General features: G+C 38.8%; 1 protein-coding gene across 3 annotated transcripts in view; it reads left to right on the plus strand.

Annotated features, from left to right (window-relative positions):
* Nucleotides 1-329: 329 nt before the first annotated feature.
* The window catches only part of PXN (paxillin), a 152,726-nt gene continuing 140,022 nt past the window's right edge, over nucleotides 330-13,033 (plus strand). For all 3 annotated transcript variants that reach the window (XM_053702055.1, XM_053702057.1, XM_053702058.1), the window contains exon 1: nucleotides 330-481. In XM_053702055.1, the coding sequence (XP_053558030.1) occupies nucleotides 469-481 (13 nt within the window). In that variant the 5' untranslated portion in view covers nucleotides 330-468. The remainder of the gene's footprint in view (nucleotides 482-13,033) is intronic.

Raw genomic sequence — 13,033 nt, forward strand, 5'->3', positions numbered from 1 at the left:
CTATTACAATCAGACTCCCTGAACTTCAGTGAGAGTTGGGATGTCTGCCTATATCTAATGTTACATTTTAACAACATTTCAGGTACATAGATATAGCACGCAACTGTCACATCAACGACAGTGTTTTCACGTCTGTCTGTATCCCCACAAGGCAACCGCTGTAACTGCGCCTGTGAGAGACTAGTCTAGTAGTCTACAGCCACTACCGTGCGTGCACCTCAGCAGCAGCAGAACACCGCAATCCTGCCCAGTGCCCACGCACTATGATGGTCACGCGCTGCGTCGTCAGAAATCACTGCGCACGCCAGAGAGTAGTGGGTGGCTTTGCGTGTGCCCGGCGTACCGATCGTAGAACATGTGGGGTGTGTCTCTGCGTGTCCCACGGGATCGCGCACGCACGGGGCGGAGGCGCGCTCCTGCAGTGAGCTCTGAAAGTTGTGTGTGACTCTTGGGTAGCGCACCGGCGACATGGACGATTTAGGTGAGTTATGAATCTTGTGTTGCATGAGTATTGCTGACAATGTGACTTCCCGTTCACACCCCAAATGGATTCCGGGGGTTGAATCACAGAGGCTTCTCTCTTGTGTTGCTGTGATTGCAGCTGGTTGGCGCATCCACATACTACAATATGGACCATCTATAATTAACTCTTTTAAAGCCAGAGAGGACTGTGGCATTTCATTGTAAGGCTTTGCAGAAGTCTTAGGCTGTAAAGAGTTTAAGGGGGCTTCAGTGCTTGTAAATCCAGGCTGCTGCTTTAATGAGTCAAATATTAGGAAGCTATGTTTTGTAACATAGAAGCTGATTTGAGCATCACATGTACTCATCTGATTATCTATCTCACATGAATTATATATAATTAGTCTATGAGGAAGTTGTTACTTCCTATTAAAAAAGCCACTTACTGCTGTTGCGTCTATATTTGTTGTCTATGTAGTATCTGTGTTGAGACACCTGTTGCATGATAAAATGTGAAACTTTTAAGTTTCTCTTTTTAAGGTGTTAGGTTTAATTACCCATTAGGTGTTTTACAGAGATTGTTTGTATAACTTGTTCTATTGCTTGACAGATAACAGAAGATGGAGCCTAAATCTGTCTTTTTTTCTCTCTTCTCTTTCTTCTAACATATCTATATTTGGCTTTTCACTAGTCTGAGCCTGATATAACTAAGGCAACACTGGTTTACTGTTTCTGTGTCACCTCCCACTGATTATTATTACGTCTCCCACTGCAGCAATAGATTATTTACCACAGGTTATTTTTTTATATAGTCAATATTAGTAGTACTTGGTAAACTATATTATAGCAGTGGTTGGTCCTGGGGAAAATTTATATTAGTTGTGGACAAAACATTTTTAAACACTAACTGGTTTCAAGTGTTAGGGAAGGAGCCCATAGATTTGTCAGTTCTTTTTAAAGGGGCATTTTAAATTTGAAATGCACATTAGTGTATGACAAGACTGTCACTCCGATCATACATTGGTATTGGATGTATGGCTGGCATACATACGTGTGTGCTAGGGTCGCTGCATATAACTTGTTATGCTGTTTCTCAGAGGCATTTTTTGTTGCAAAAGTAGTGTATAGAAAAGGTTTCTTGTTAAATCTTAAATCTATTAATGTGCATTCAAGATTTGACTTTATACCTTTTTTTTTTTTTTTTTTTTTTTTTTTTTTTTTTTTTTTTTTTTAAATTGACAGAAGATTTGGGAGGTTATTTTGGCTTTTGAAACTGGTAATACAGGGGGGTCGACAAATCTGTTTAAAATTGTGGAGCCAGACACAATTTTAGCAGTGTTATTTGTATATCAATATAGTGAGAATAATCCAAAAAATTAGGAGCCATGGGTACAATTATAGGAATACAAACAGCTCTGTAGCTTGTTCTATGGTGAGTTGCCACCTAGGAGCAGCCACTTTTAGTATGTATTTGTCAAATTCTAGGAGCCAATGGCTCTCTGGCACTTAGGTTTGTAGAGACCTATGATGATATACTGTATGTATATAGGATTACTAAATAAGGATACTTTTTTTTTTTTTAATCATTTATTTATAAAGTACCTATATATTCGTCAACACTGTAACAAGTGCATTATTACAGGGTAACATTTAGAAAAAGCTAATAACAGTTATGTTGAAGGCAGTGGATGGAAGGCAAAATACCAGAGAGAGGTTAATAGAACTTCAAATACAGCATATTTCTGTCATGCATTTAAAGATCATTATTTAAACATGTAAAATACTGTATGCACGTCTGGTCATTGGGTTAGAAACTCATTGGCTAATAAGGGCAATTCCTACTATGATATTGGTAGACAGAGACATGGCCCACAAAACATAAGAGCAAACATATTGTAGTGTATAGAAGAGGAGTTCATTTCATAGGTCTTGGGCAGATAGAATATTTGCAGAAAAGGGTAGAAACATAGGAATGTTCAATGTGGTTTAAGGTTCTTGTATGCTAGGGTCAAGATTTTGAATTTTATTCTTGAGGCTAATGGAAGCCATAAGAGGGACTGACACAAAAGTGCAGCAGATGAGGAGCAGGGTGTCAGGAATATGAGATGTGTCGAAGTATTCATTACAGTTAGAAGAAGGTACAGGCTAGGTTTGGAGACCAGAGAGGATGGAGTTGCAGAAGTCAAGGTGGGACATTAGTAAATCTTTATAATCCCTAGAATCCAGTGTCAGGGATGTCAGTCATAAGATTTAGGGGTCTCAGTGTGCCTATCTATGTGTACGTTAAATGGGGTCTCTCAATTCTACACACTTCATATTTTTCAACAATAGTTCCAGTGCAGCAATTCTTTACCTGACTCTTCATATTTTTCAACACTAGTTCCAGTGCAGCAATTCTTTACCTGACTCTCTTTTCTAAAGTTTTTTATTTATTTATTCAAACCTTTATAATGCATGTTGTTGTTGTTTTTGTGTTTTTTTTAATATGGAAACAGTTTTGTTCAATAAAATTTCTATTTTATTTTTTTCTAATGACTCTCAAGTGGAAACAAAACTGAGATCTAGTATGTTCAGTTTCATGTTAAAAGATCTTAGCAAGAGACTAAAGCATGTGCTGGCATTAGATACACTTATTTCATGATCACCTATTCTTTAAGTGCTTAAAGGGACAGTATGCGCTCATTTTCAAATAACTGCATGTAATAGACATTACTATAAAGAATAAGATGCACAGATACTGATATAAAAATCCAGTATAAAACTGTTTAAAAAAACTTACTTAGAAGCTCTCAGTTTAGCTCTGTTGAAAAGGTAGCTGGAAAGCCCACTGCAAGTGGCAAATAAGACACTCCCCCCCCCCTCCCCCTTCTTTTGCATTTGAAAAGACCTTTTACACAAACAGCAGCAAGCTGGAGTAGGTAGATGAAGGTATTCTCATAAAACTTTGGGGCTTGGTTAGGAGTCTGAAAATCAGAGCATTGTTATTTAAAAATAAGCAAAACTATACATTTAAAAAACAAAACAAAAAAAAACTTTATGGGCTATATAAATAGATCTACAAAACATTTATGCAAATAAAAAATGAGTTATAATGTCCCTTTAAAGTGAATGTAAACTCAACAGTGTCGCTTATTGCCATATTATCACTCGCAACAATTTAGGTGGACCTTAATTCATCATTTTTTTTTGTGTGTACTTGCTAATCCAAAATATATACCTTTTTTATTTCATGTTTGGAGCCGAGATTCCTCCACCCACCATTTTGTCACTCTATTTGGAAATAATTGACAATAGCGATTGCCAATCCGTTTTTTTACCCCGTGGCGTTCAACCCCTTTTTTGCAACGTCATGCGCTTATTTTGCGCATGCGTTAGCTTCTAATACCCAGCTTCAGAAGTGATGCGTGTCCACGAGACGTGCATGCTCTATAAGACCCATTACTCTTGCACTCTATACCGCTAGTCATGGTGCCCGTCAGTACTGTATACCAATAATTTTATTCCCACCTGTACACCACTGGTCGCGGTGGCCCTGTCAGCGCTGAGTGTATGCCACTGCTCGCGATGGCCCTGACGGCGCAGCTGGTCTCAGCTCCCCTGTCAGCACTGTGCGCCGCTGGTGATAGCGCCCCTGTATAACAGTAGTCGCAGTGCAATTGGAGGCGATGAACATTGATCGCGGGGCCCCTGTCAGCACTGTATGCCAATGATAACAGTAGAACTGCAAGCAGTTTATACATCTGATCACGGTTCCCCTGCCAGTATTGTGTACCACTGGTTGTAGCGCTGGTGCAAGCAATGTAACCCACTGATCAGGGAGCCCCTTGCGGAGCTGTACACCATCGGTCGCGTTGCCCCTGCCAGCAGTGCCAGCACTGTATAGCACCAATCACTGCACACCTGCCTGCCAGCACTGTATACCTTTCAGAGGTACTGTCATTCTTGTTTTACAGCGTTTGGTGGTGTGCTGTACTGTGCTGGCTGGGGTGCTGTGGTTGGTGTTGTGCAGTGCTGCTGGGGGTGCTGTGGTTATTGGTGTGTAGTGTCCGGGGGTGGTGTGCAGTGCTGCCAGGTGTACTGCAATTGGAGATTTACGGTGCTGACAGTGCTGCTGTCTTTGTTGTTGTGCAGTGTTGGCATGGCGAGTATGGATAGCAGTATTGCGCTTTGAGGAGGTCGGATATTAACGCATGCGCAGCCTGTCTATCCTATTTTCACGCTTGCGCACATTAAGTATTTATTTTTTTAAACGCATGGGCAGATAAAGTGCATATGTTTTTCACGCATGCGCAAAGTAAGGGCATCACAGGTGCGCGCATCAGAGATACGTATAGAGTAGGTGGGACCACTCTATACCTCACTCTCTGCAAAACAAGGAAGTGCCTTATGGGAGGAGTTGTGGCTCAAAACGGAGTGAAGTTGGTATATAAAATATATTATAAATTATTATTATTTTTTTGTTTAAATCACCATGTGTAATATAAGTATTAGGAGCCTTGAGTAGTTTGAAAATTGACATTCACTTTAAGTAACTTATTTTCGGTAGGAAATGTAATCTCTTCAGTGTGATTCTCAGACCAAAATTAATCTATATTTATGTGTTAGTCGCATTTACTATGTTTTTACTTTGTGCCTTGAGGCTTTCCATTTAGGGAGGAGTGGTTCATGGTTATTTCAGAGGACAGTTAAGTGTAGCTCTTGGCTTCCTCTTCAGTATTTGTTGTAATGTATTGTAACCCAGGTTTATAGTCTTCAGTCTGTTTTGGCAGGCTCTCTCTTCGATTTGTTAATTTTTTGTGGCTAAGACTAAATAAGAGACTTGAAAGGAGTGTCTTTGGTTATTGCTTTAATAGGTATTTATGTATATAATTATTATAAAAGGATTGCAAGCAAAATAACATGGTTTGCTTTTTAGATCAATATTTATACATAGTAAATATCCTTAAACACTAAATATGCAATTTCTATATGATTACTAATTACACACCCTCGGGGTGAGCATTTTTTAGGTAGGTTTGGAGCAGAGGCTACACCCATGCGCCTTTCAGGTTTGACTTGTGTTCTGTTCTGCATATTTGCACTTAGTAGGTTGTAAGTTTATGCAGTGAATATAGCAGAATGGTATTAAAGAACATAGCATGTGGGAGGACTTCTGGCTGTAGTCAGAGGGTGTGGGAGGAAGGGCCCGTTTCCTTACATTGCTGGACATTGTTTCCTTCATTTCCAGATGTTGACTCAGCCAATCATTTTATTATAGTGACTGGTTGTACCTGATCTGTATTAGTTATCATCATGCTGTTTGCAACTGCTGTTTTTTGTTGACAGACCTCATACTGTTTAACCTCTTAAGGACATATGACGGAATCTTTCAGTCATAAAACAATTGAGCAAACAGAAAGCTGTGTCCTTAAAGGGTTAAAAGGGATGTACTAGCAAATGAAAGGGATAGTCTAGTCATAATTAAACTTTCATGAATCAGATAGAGCATGCAATTTTAAGCAACTTTCTAATTTACTCCTATTAATTTTTCTTTGTTCTCTTGGTATCATTATTTGAAAAACCTAGAATGTAAGCTTAGGAGCCGGACCAATTTTGGGTAGCGCTTGCTGATTGGTGTCTAAATGTAACCACCAATGAGCAAGCTCTACCCATGGTGCTGAACCAAAAATGGGCCGGCTCCTAAGCTTTACATTCCAGCTTTTTCAAATAAAGATACCAAGAGAGAGAAGACAAATTGATAATAGGAGCAAATTAGAAAGTTGATTAAAATTGCATGCGCTATCTGAATCATCAAAGTTTAATTTTGACTAGACTATCCCTTTAACATGTTTTATTACTGTGCTTGTAATGTCTATGATGCTTGTAAGGAGTTAAACACAAAGTCTACTCAGGCTTTGCAGGACATGACTGGCAAGCCAATCAGGAACAGTATACACATGTAGCTGCCAATCACCGGCCATGTCTAGTTTAGTCATGATAATGTAATACAGCTTCTGAATAGATTTTAAAGTGACTTAGAAGTCCCCAGCATACTATTGGCAGGACACTTTGCACAGCAAATAACCTTATGAATGGTGCCACGTGCACATGTCCAGTGTACATGCTCAGCAGGGAATTTGGTTTATTCTGTGCATAGTACACACAGAATACTTAATAGAGAGTGTGTGTAAGTGCAGACGTCGGCACCAGGTGCATTACCATGGTGGCAATTTGTTTTTTGTTTTTTTCCCCGTCATATTACCAATGTTTATCCTTTTTAACTTTGTGCTTACAGGCAAGCATTAGCACAATAATTAAATGCTCTAAAGCAGGGCTTGATAAACCCACATAGAACCTTAAAAAATGGTTCTGGCTATTGGGTCTTTGAACCCTGGTTTACCACTATACTGCCGAATCTCTTCTCGTCATGGCCGGCAACTACATCCCCCAGCATGCTGTGGCTTGAGGGTTGGAGGAATATTGACAAGGTGGAGTTACCTCTGCAAATTGTTTTCTTTCTGGTCTCACTCGGTTTCATTCTGAACCAGCACTGGCAGGATTACTACTTGGTCTAATTCCTGGGTCCTAGTGATATCAGTTTGGGTACCTGTTGTTTCTCAGGGTCACTGTTACTGTTCCTAGACAGTTATAGATATTATAGTCTGACAAGGGCAGCTTCACCACCCAGTGTGGAGTGACCCACAGGAATTGAGTGGACTAGTTTACGTTCTTTCTCCTCACTGGTAAAATATATATTGAAATATTTCCATCTCTGGACATACACAGTAGAACAGGGACAGCAAGCAGCATGATGTGCACAGCCGGTGCTCTGACAAAATGCAGAAGGACATTTGGCAGACGGACATTTGGCTGACAGACAGAAAGCTAAATAATGTTCCGATTTCGGCCGAGGGCAGATGCGATACCAGAGTGCTCTTTTCTAATCAGAGCCTCGGGCGCCGCAACTGCCTCTGGGAACCTTACCATGGGTCCCAGGCCGCACGTTTTGTAATTCTCTGTCTGGGAAATTATCTATCTATCAAATCTATCTATCTATTGTATCTATCAAATGTATCTATTGCATCTATTGATCTATCTATCTAATCTATGTATCTATCTATCAAATCTATCTCGTGCCGGACTGTTATCTGACAGCCACTTGTGTCCGTCGGCCAAGTGTCCGTCGGCCAAGTGTCCGTCGGCCAAGTGTCCGTCGGCCAAGTGTCCGTCGGCCAAGTGTCCGTCGGCCAAGTGTCCGTCGGCCAAGTGTCCGTCGGCCAAGTGTCCGTCGGCCAAGTGTCCGTCGGCCAAGTGTCCGTCGGCCAAGTGTCCGTCGGCCAAGTGTCCGTCGGCCAAGTGTCCGTCGGCCAAGTGTCCGTCGGCCAAGTGTCCGTCGGCTAAAAGTCCGGCCACGGCACAGCCAACTGCCCCTTCTCCCCTGGCTTCAGCAGAATCTTAAATGCTGCTCCCTTTCCACATCCTGGTTTACTTCATCATGCTCAGAGTGGCTAAGTACCTGACAGGAAGCAGTAGGCAGCCTGCATCAATATTATAATTTTCATCAGTTAGCTGCTTTCCTCTATGGTAGTCAAGGGGCTAATCTAGTGTTTTGGTGGTGGTAGAAAAGCTCATATGCATTGTATTTCTGGTCATGGAATCTGCTTGATGGTACTGGGTTTGTTAGGCAGCTCATTTCAAACACAATATACTGTGTTACTTTTAGGTTGTCAGCTTTGCAAAGAAAAATAGGAGTTTTAAGAAGAATCCAAAAAGTTAGATGCCAGAAGCAGAATTTTATGAGTCAAGGCTCCTGGGAATTGTGAAACCCTGTACTATCAAACGCAGCAAGGAGTCAGATTAAGTTAATGGAAAGCATTAGTTGTGTGTAATGGGATTTGCATTGCTGCCACAAATTACTCTAGTTCTGCTTAAAGACACGGAATGACTCAGTAATTAACCTCTTGCTGGTGTGATTTTGTGATTTATGTTAGGAGTAGTATATAAATATCCAGCATTTTGGATTAGTAGATTCTTGCCTTTTGAAGCATAAACATTCTCAGAAAGACTGAGAGCAACATTGTCAGTTTAGTCTGCTCTCTGTAGCTTTATATAGGCTTCCCATTCCTGCACAATTACTCACAGTGAGTGTATGAGGTTACTCAGGATTAGATTACGGTTCAGAGTGGTGTGTAATCAGTCTGTTGGGCACAAAGACACTGGGGGCTCTGTTTCACTTTCAGTGGCTGAATCTGTACAGCTGTTTGTAGTTTGTGAGTTGCTTTCAAGCTTTCCTGTTTATGAACTGCAGCACATGCCATCCTACTGTAGTCATTGTTAAGCAGTCAGTTTAGGGGGCCTAAAATCTTCTGTGAATGCTATGGTGCAATTTATAGAAGGTTTTCGTCTTATTCCGGGAATAAACTGACCTTTTCCTCTTCTCCTTCTATATATTATTACTGTCCTGGGTGCTGTTGTGCAGCGAGTGCCAGCATGCACGGAATGTCAGAATTCCTTCAGACTGTACTGGCAAAGCTCAGATCTTTCTCCTGTGATAAATAGGCCCTGGGGGTTGCATTGCAGAGAGCACTGTGGAATGTGATCTCATGGTATACGCCTTCTCACTTTTTTCACACATTCCTCTCAAGATCTGTTATCTTACCATTTATATGTTTTGCATAGAATCTCCCATTGTCTGTTGAAATAAAATATATTTTGCAGTGCAGCATAGAACTAGTTTGATTAGCACAAATAGTGACTTTTTTTTTTTTTTTACACATTTTCAAAAAATGTTTAATTTGATTGTTTCTAACACATGGTTTTCAATGTGTTGCTATTATGCTAAAAAAAGCTTTTATGTTTGTTCTGTTTTCATTCCATTTAGTCTGCATGTTTTTAATTCGTTTTTTTTTGTTTTTTTAATCAGAACTTTTTTGCAAACTTTGGGTTTCTCACTAAAATTACTGCAGTCCTATGACAAAGCTTCTCTGGGATCCCCTTTGTTCAGAAATAGCAGACATGCATGGCTTTGCCATTGCTTTTTGGCAATTAGAATGCCGCTAATTTATTTTAGCTGCACACCTGTATGTGACATTTCAGTGAAGTGAAGGGTAGGTTCATTTTTGATGCAGAGTAGCGAGTACCCTCCCTTCTGACACCTCCCACTCCCTGATTCCTCTCAAACGGCTTTCTTCCCTCCCTCCACTGGCCATCACTATCTTGGGTTCTGGCAAAAGGTCTGTCAGTATGCTGTTTAGGGCTTTATTATTATTCATTATTATTATTCATTATTATTATTCATTATTATTATTATTCATTATTATTATTATTCATTATCATTATTATTCATTATCATTCCTCCCTCTCCCTTAATTTTTTTTCCTTGTAGTCTAGGGCCCTTCCTCGTCCCAACCCCCTCCTCTGTGCCACCCACCGGTCTCCTGCCTTCCCTCTTGCACCTCCCGCCCGGCACAAGAAGTTGATCGTTAGACGTGAACCACACAGTGTCACTGTCTGTAACAATCATGCTTCTTACCTTCATGTGACGTGTGTGTATAAACGTCAAACTTCGAAGTCGTCCACTGCAATTTCTAAGTCGTCTGGGACTAGTGGACCAATGTAATTTTCATATATAGATATATATATAGATAGATAGATATATATATATATATATATATATATATATATATATATATATATATATATATATATATATATATATATATATTTTTGGGTTAAATGGTTAATATACTTAGGGCTTCCAGTGCACCAAAATCAGACGCTGCAATAAGATGTTTACAGTAATGCACTGTACTATGTCTATGTACATTTGATGCTAATGCTACTGATTTAATGTGGACTTGCACCTGGTACTAACATAACAAAGAATTTAGGTCTGATAACCTCCTGGAAACCACAAAATTCTCCAGCAAATTGAGTTCTTTGAAAAGAAAAATCTCTATCTTTACAGGTTTTACAAGATTGAATTATTTGTAAATTATAAAAAGACCTGCCTTGTAAAGGTCTGTGTATAGTTTTATAAAAATGTAACTGTTTGTACAATATGTTATGTATTGCTAACATATCCCAGGACATACTTGAAAAGGGAAATCTTGATGTATGTTTCCTGGTAAAACCTTTTAGAATAAAAAAATAAAATTGGCTAGAATTAGTAAATGGCTCTAATTACATTGAAGCTTAAAGGACCACTTCATGCATAAGCTGATCAGCTAGCAGCAGTACCACCTTATTTACAATAATACGCATGAATATAGTAGTTTTTTTTTCTTTTTTCATATAGATTACAGCTGTTGTCCTCAACAATCCTGGAATGCCTGGTTCAAAGGGCTGTGTAACCCCAGCCCTTGACCAATCCGAACGCTCGTATTAATTATATGCGAGAATATACATTTTATAAAACGCATGCGCAATATGCTTCTAACATGCACAACCCATCTGTCATCAGTAAACACGCCATACCATGGGCACGCTTCACTAATTATTGACTGGCTTAGTTTGTCAACTGTCAGGTTTACTTCTGGGTGCTGCTTTTATACTGATAGCAGTTGCTTGATACTCTATTGCTCTTTATTTCTCTTCTGTGTAGTAAGGTATTAGGCTTTGGTACTGTATTTAAATCACAAATAGTTATATTAACACACTGTTTTGCCACAATTATTGAACTATTATTGAATTATTTCTGACAGAGTAAAATGAGCTGCATTCAGAACTAAAATTATCAGCAAGATGTTCTTTTCTTTCATGTAATTAGCAAGAGTCCATGAGCTAGTGACGTATGGGATATACATTCCTACCAGGAGGGGCAAAGTTTCCCAAACCTTAAAATGCCTATAAATACACCCCTCACCACACCCACAATTCAGTTTTACAAACTTTGCCTCCCATGGAGGTGGTGAAGTAAGTTTGTGCTAGATTCTACGTTGATATGCGCTTCGCAGCAGGCTGGAGCCCGGTTTTCCTCTCAGAGTGCAGTGAATGTCAGAGGGATGTGAAGAGAGTATTGCCTATTTGAATTCAATGGTCTTCCTCTAGGGGATCTATTTCATAGGTTCTCTGTTATCGGTCATAGAGATTAATTCTGCTACCTCCCTTTTCAGATCGACGATATACTCTTATATACCATTACCTCTACTGATTCTCGTTTCAGTACTGGTTTGGCTATCTACTATATGTAGATGAGTGTCTTAGGGTAAGTAAGTCTTATTTTATTTATGACACTCTAAGCTATGGTTGGGCACTTTATATGTAAAGTTCTAAATATATGTTTTAAACTTATATTTGCCATGATTCAGGATATTCAGTATTCCATTTTTCAGACTGTCAGTTTCATTTTTTTTGGGAAAATGCTTATGAATTAATATTTTTTCTTACCTTAAACATATTCAATTGACTTTTTTCCTTGTGGGCTGTTAGGCTCGCGAGGGCAGAAAATGCTTTAATTTATTGCGTCATTTTTGGCGCAAACTTTTTGGGCGCAAAATTTTTGTCATTTCCGGCGCCATAGTTGACGCCGGAAGTTTGTTCATGGTTGCGTCATTTTTTGACGCATGTGTGTTTCAGACGTTTTTTTGCGCCAAAAAATGTGGGCGTCATACTTGGCGCCAAAAATGTGGGCATTATACTTAGCGCCACTTTTTTTTCACATTATTTAAGTCTCATTTTTTTGTTGCTTCTGGTTACTAGAGGCTTGTTTGTTTTGCATTTTTTTCCCATTCCTGAAACTGTCATTTAAGGAATTTGATAATTTTGCTTTATATGTTGTTTTTTTCTATTACATATTGCAAGATATTTCAAACACTGTTCCTGTATCAAGAAATGCTGAGGGGATTCCTGTTGACTGATATCAGTCCTACCAAAGCTAAGTTCATTTATTTTAATGTTATGAATGTTTATCTTTAGCTATGGTTTGTAATAAGTTATCATGATAAACTTTTACATGCAGAATCCATTAGTATTTATGCTTTATATATTGCTATTCTTTTTACATCTTATGTACAAGATATACTTAGAAATTTATAAGAATATTTTTCTGATTCTATTTTAAAGGCTTTGTCTGACATCCCGCCTTCTAATAAAATTTGTAGGTCTTTTTCAAACTTCTTTTTTAGTTGATGAAGCTTCAAATGACCAACAACATAATGAATTATCCTTCTCTGATGGTGTTTTTTTCTCATTCAGAATTTTTCTTCATCAGATATTGACACTAACAAATCTACTTTTTTATTTTTTAATAGAGTACATTTGTTCTTTGTTCAAAAGGTGTTGATTATTTTGGATATTGAAGTAACTAGTTCTTTTGATTTTAAAGACTAGCTAACATTTAAATTCTACTTATTTATCTTCTGTGGTTTCTTCAGAGGTTTTTTTCCAGTTCCTGATACTAGGGAATGGAATAGGCTGAGAATTTTCTTTTAGTCCTTCTTTAAGGTTTTTAAATTGTATTCTTTGCCGGCAGTTAGTTTTCAGTTTTGAGGAAAGATTCCCCAAGTTAATGGGGCTATCTCTACTCCTGCTAAATATACTATTATTCTTATAGCAAATAGTATTTATTTTTTTCCTTCAGATGGTTGTATCTTAT

This window comes from Bombina bombina, chromosome 2, assembly GCF_027579735.1.
Source record: "Bombina bombina isolate aBomBom1 chromosome 2, aBomBom1.pri, whole genome shotgun sequence".
NCBI lineage: Eukaryota > Metazoa > Chordata > Amphibia > Anura > Bombinatoridae > Bombina > Bombina bombina.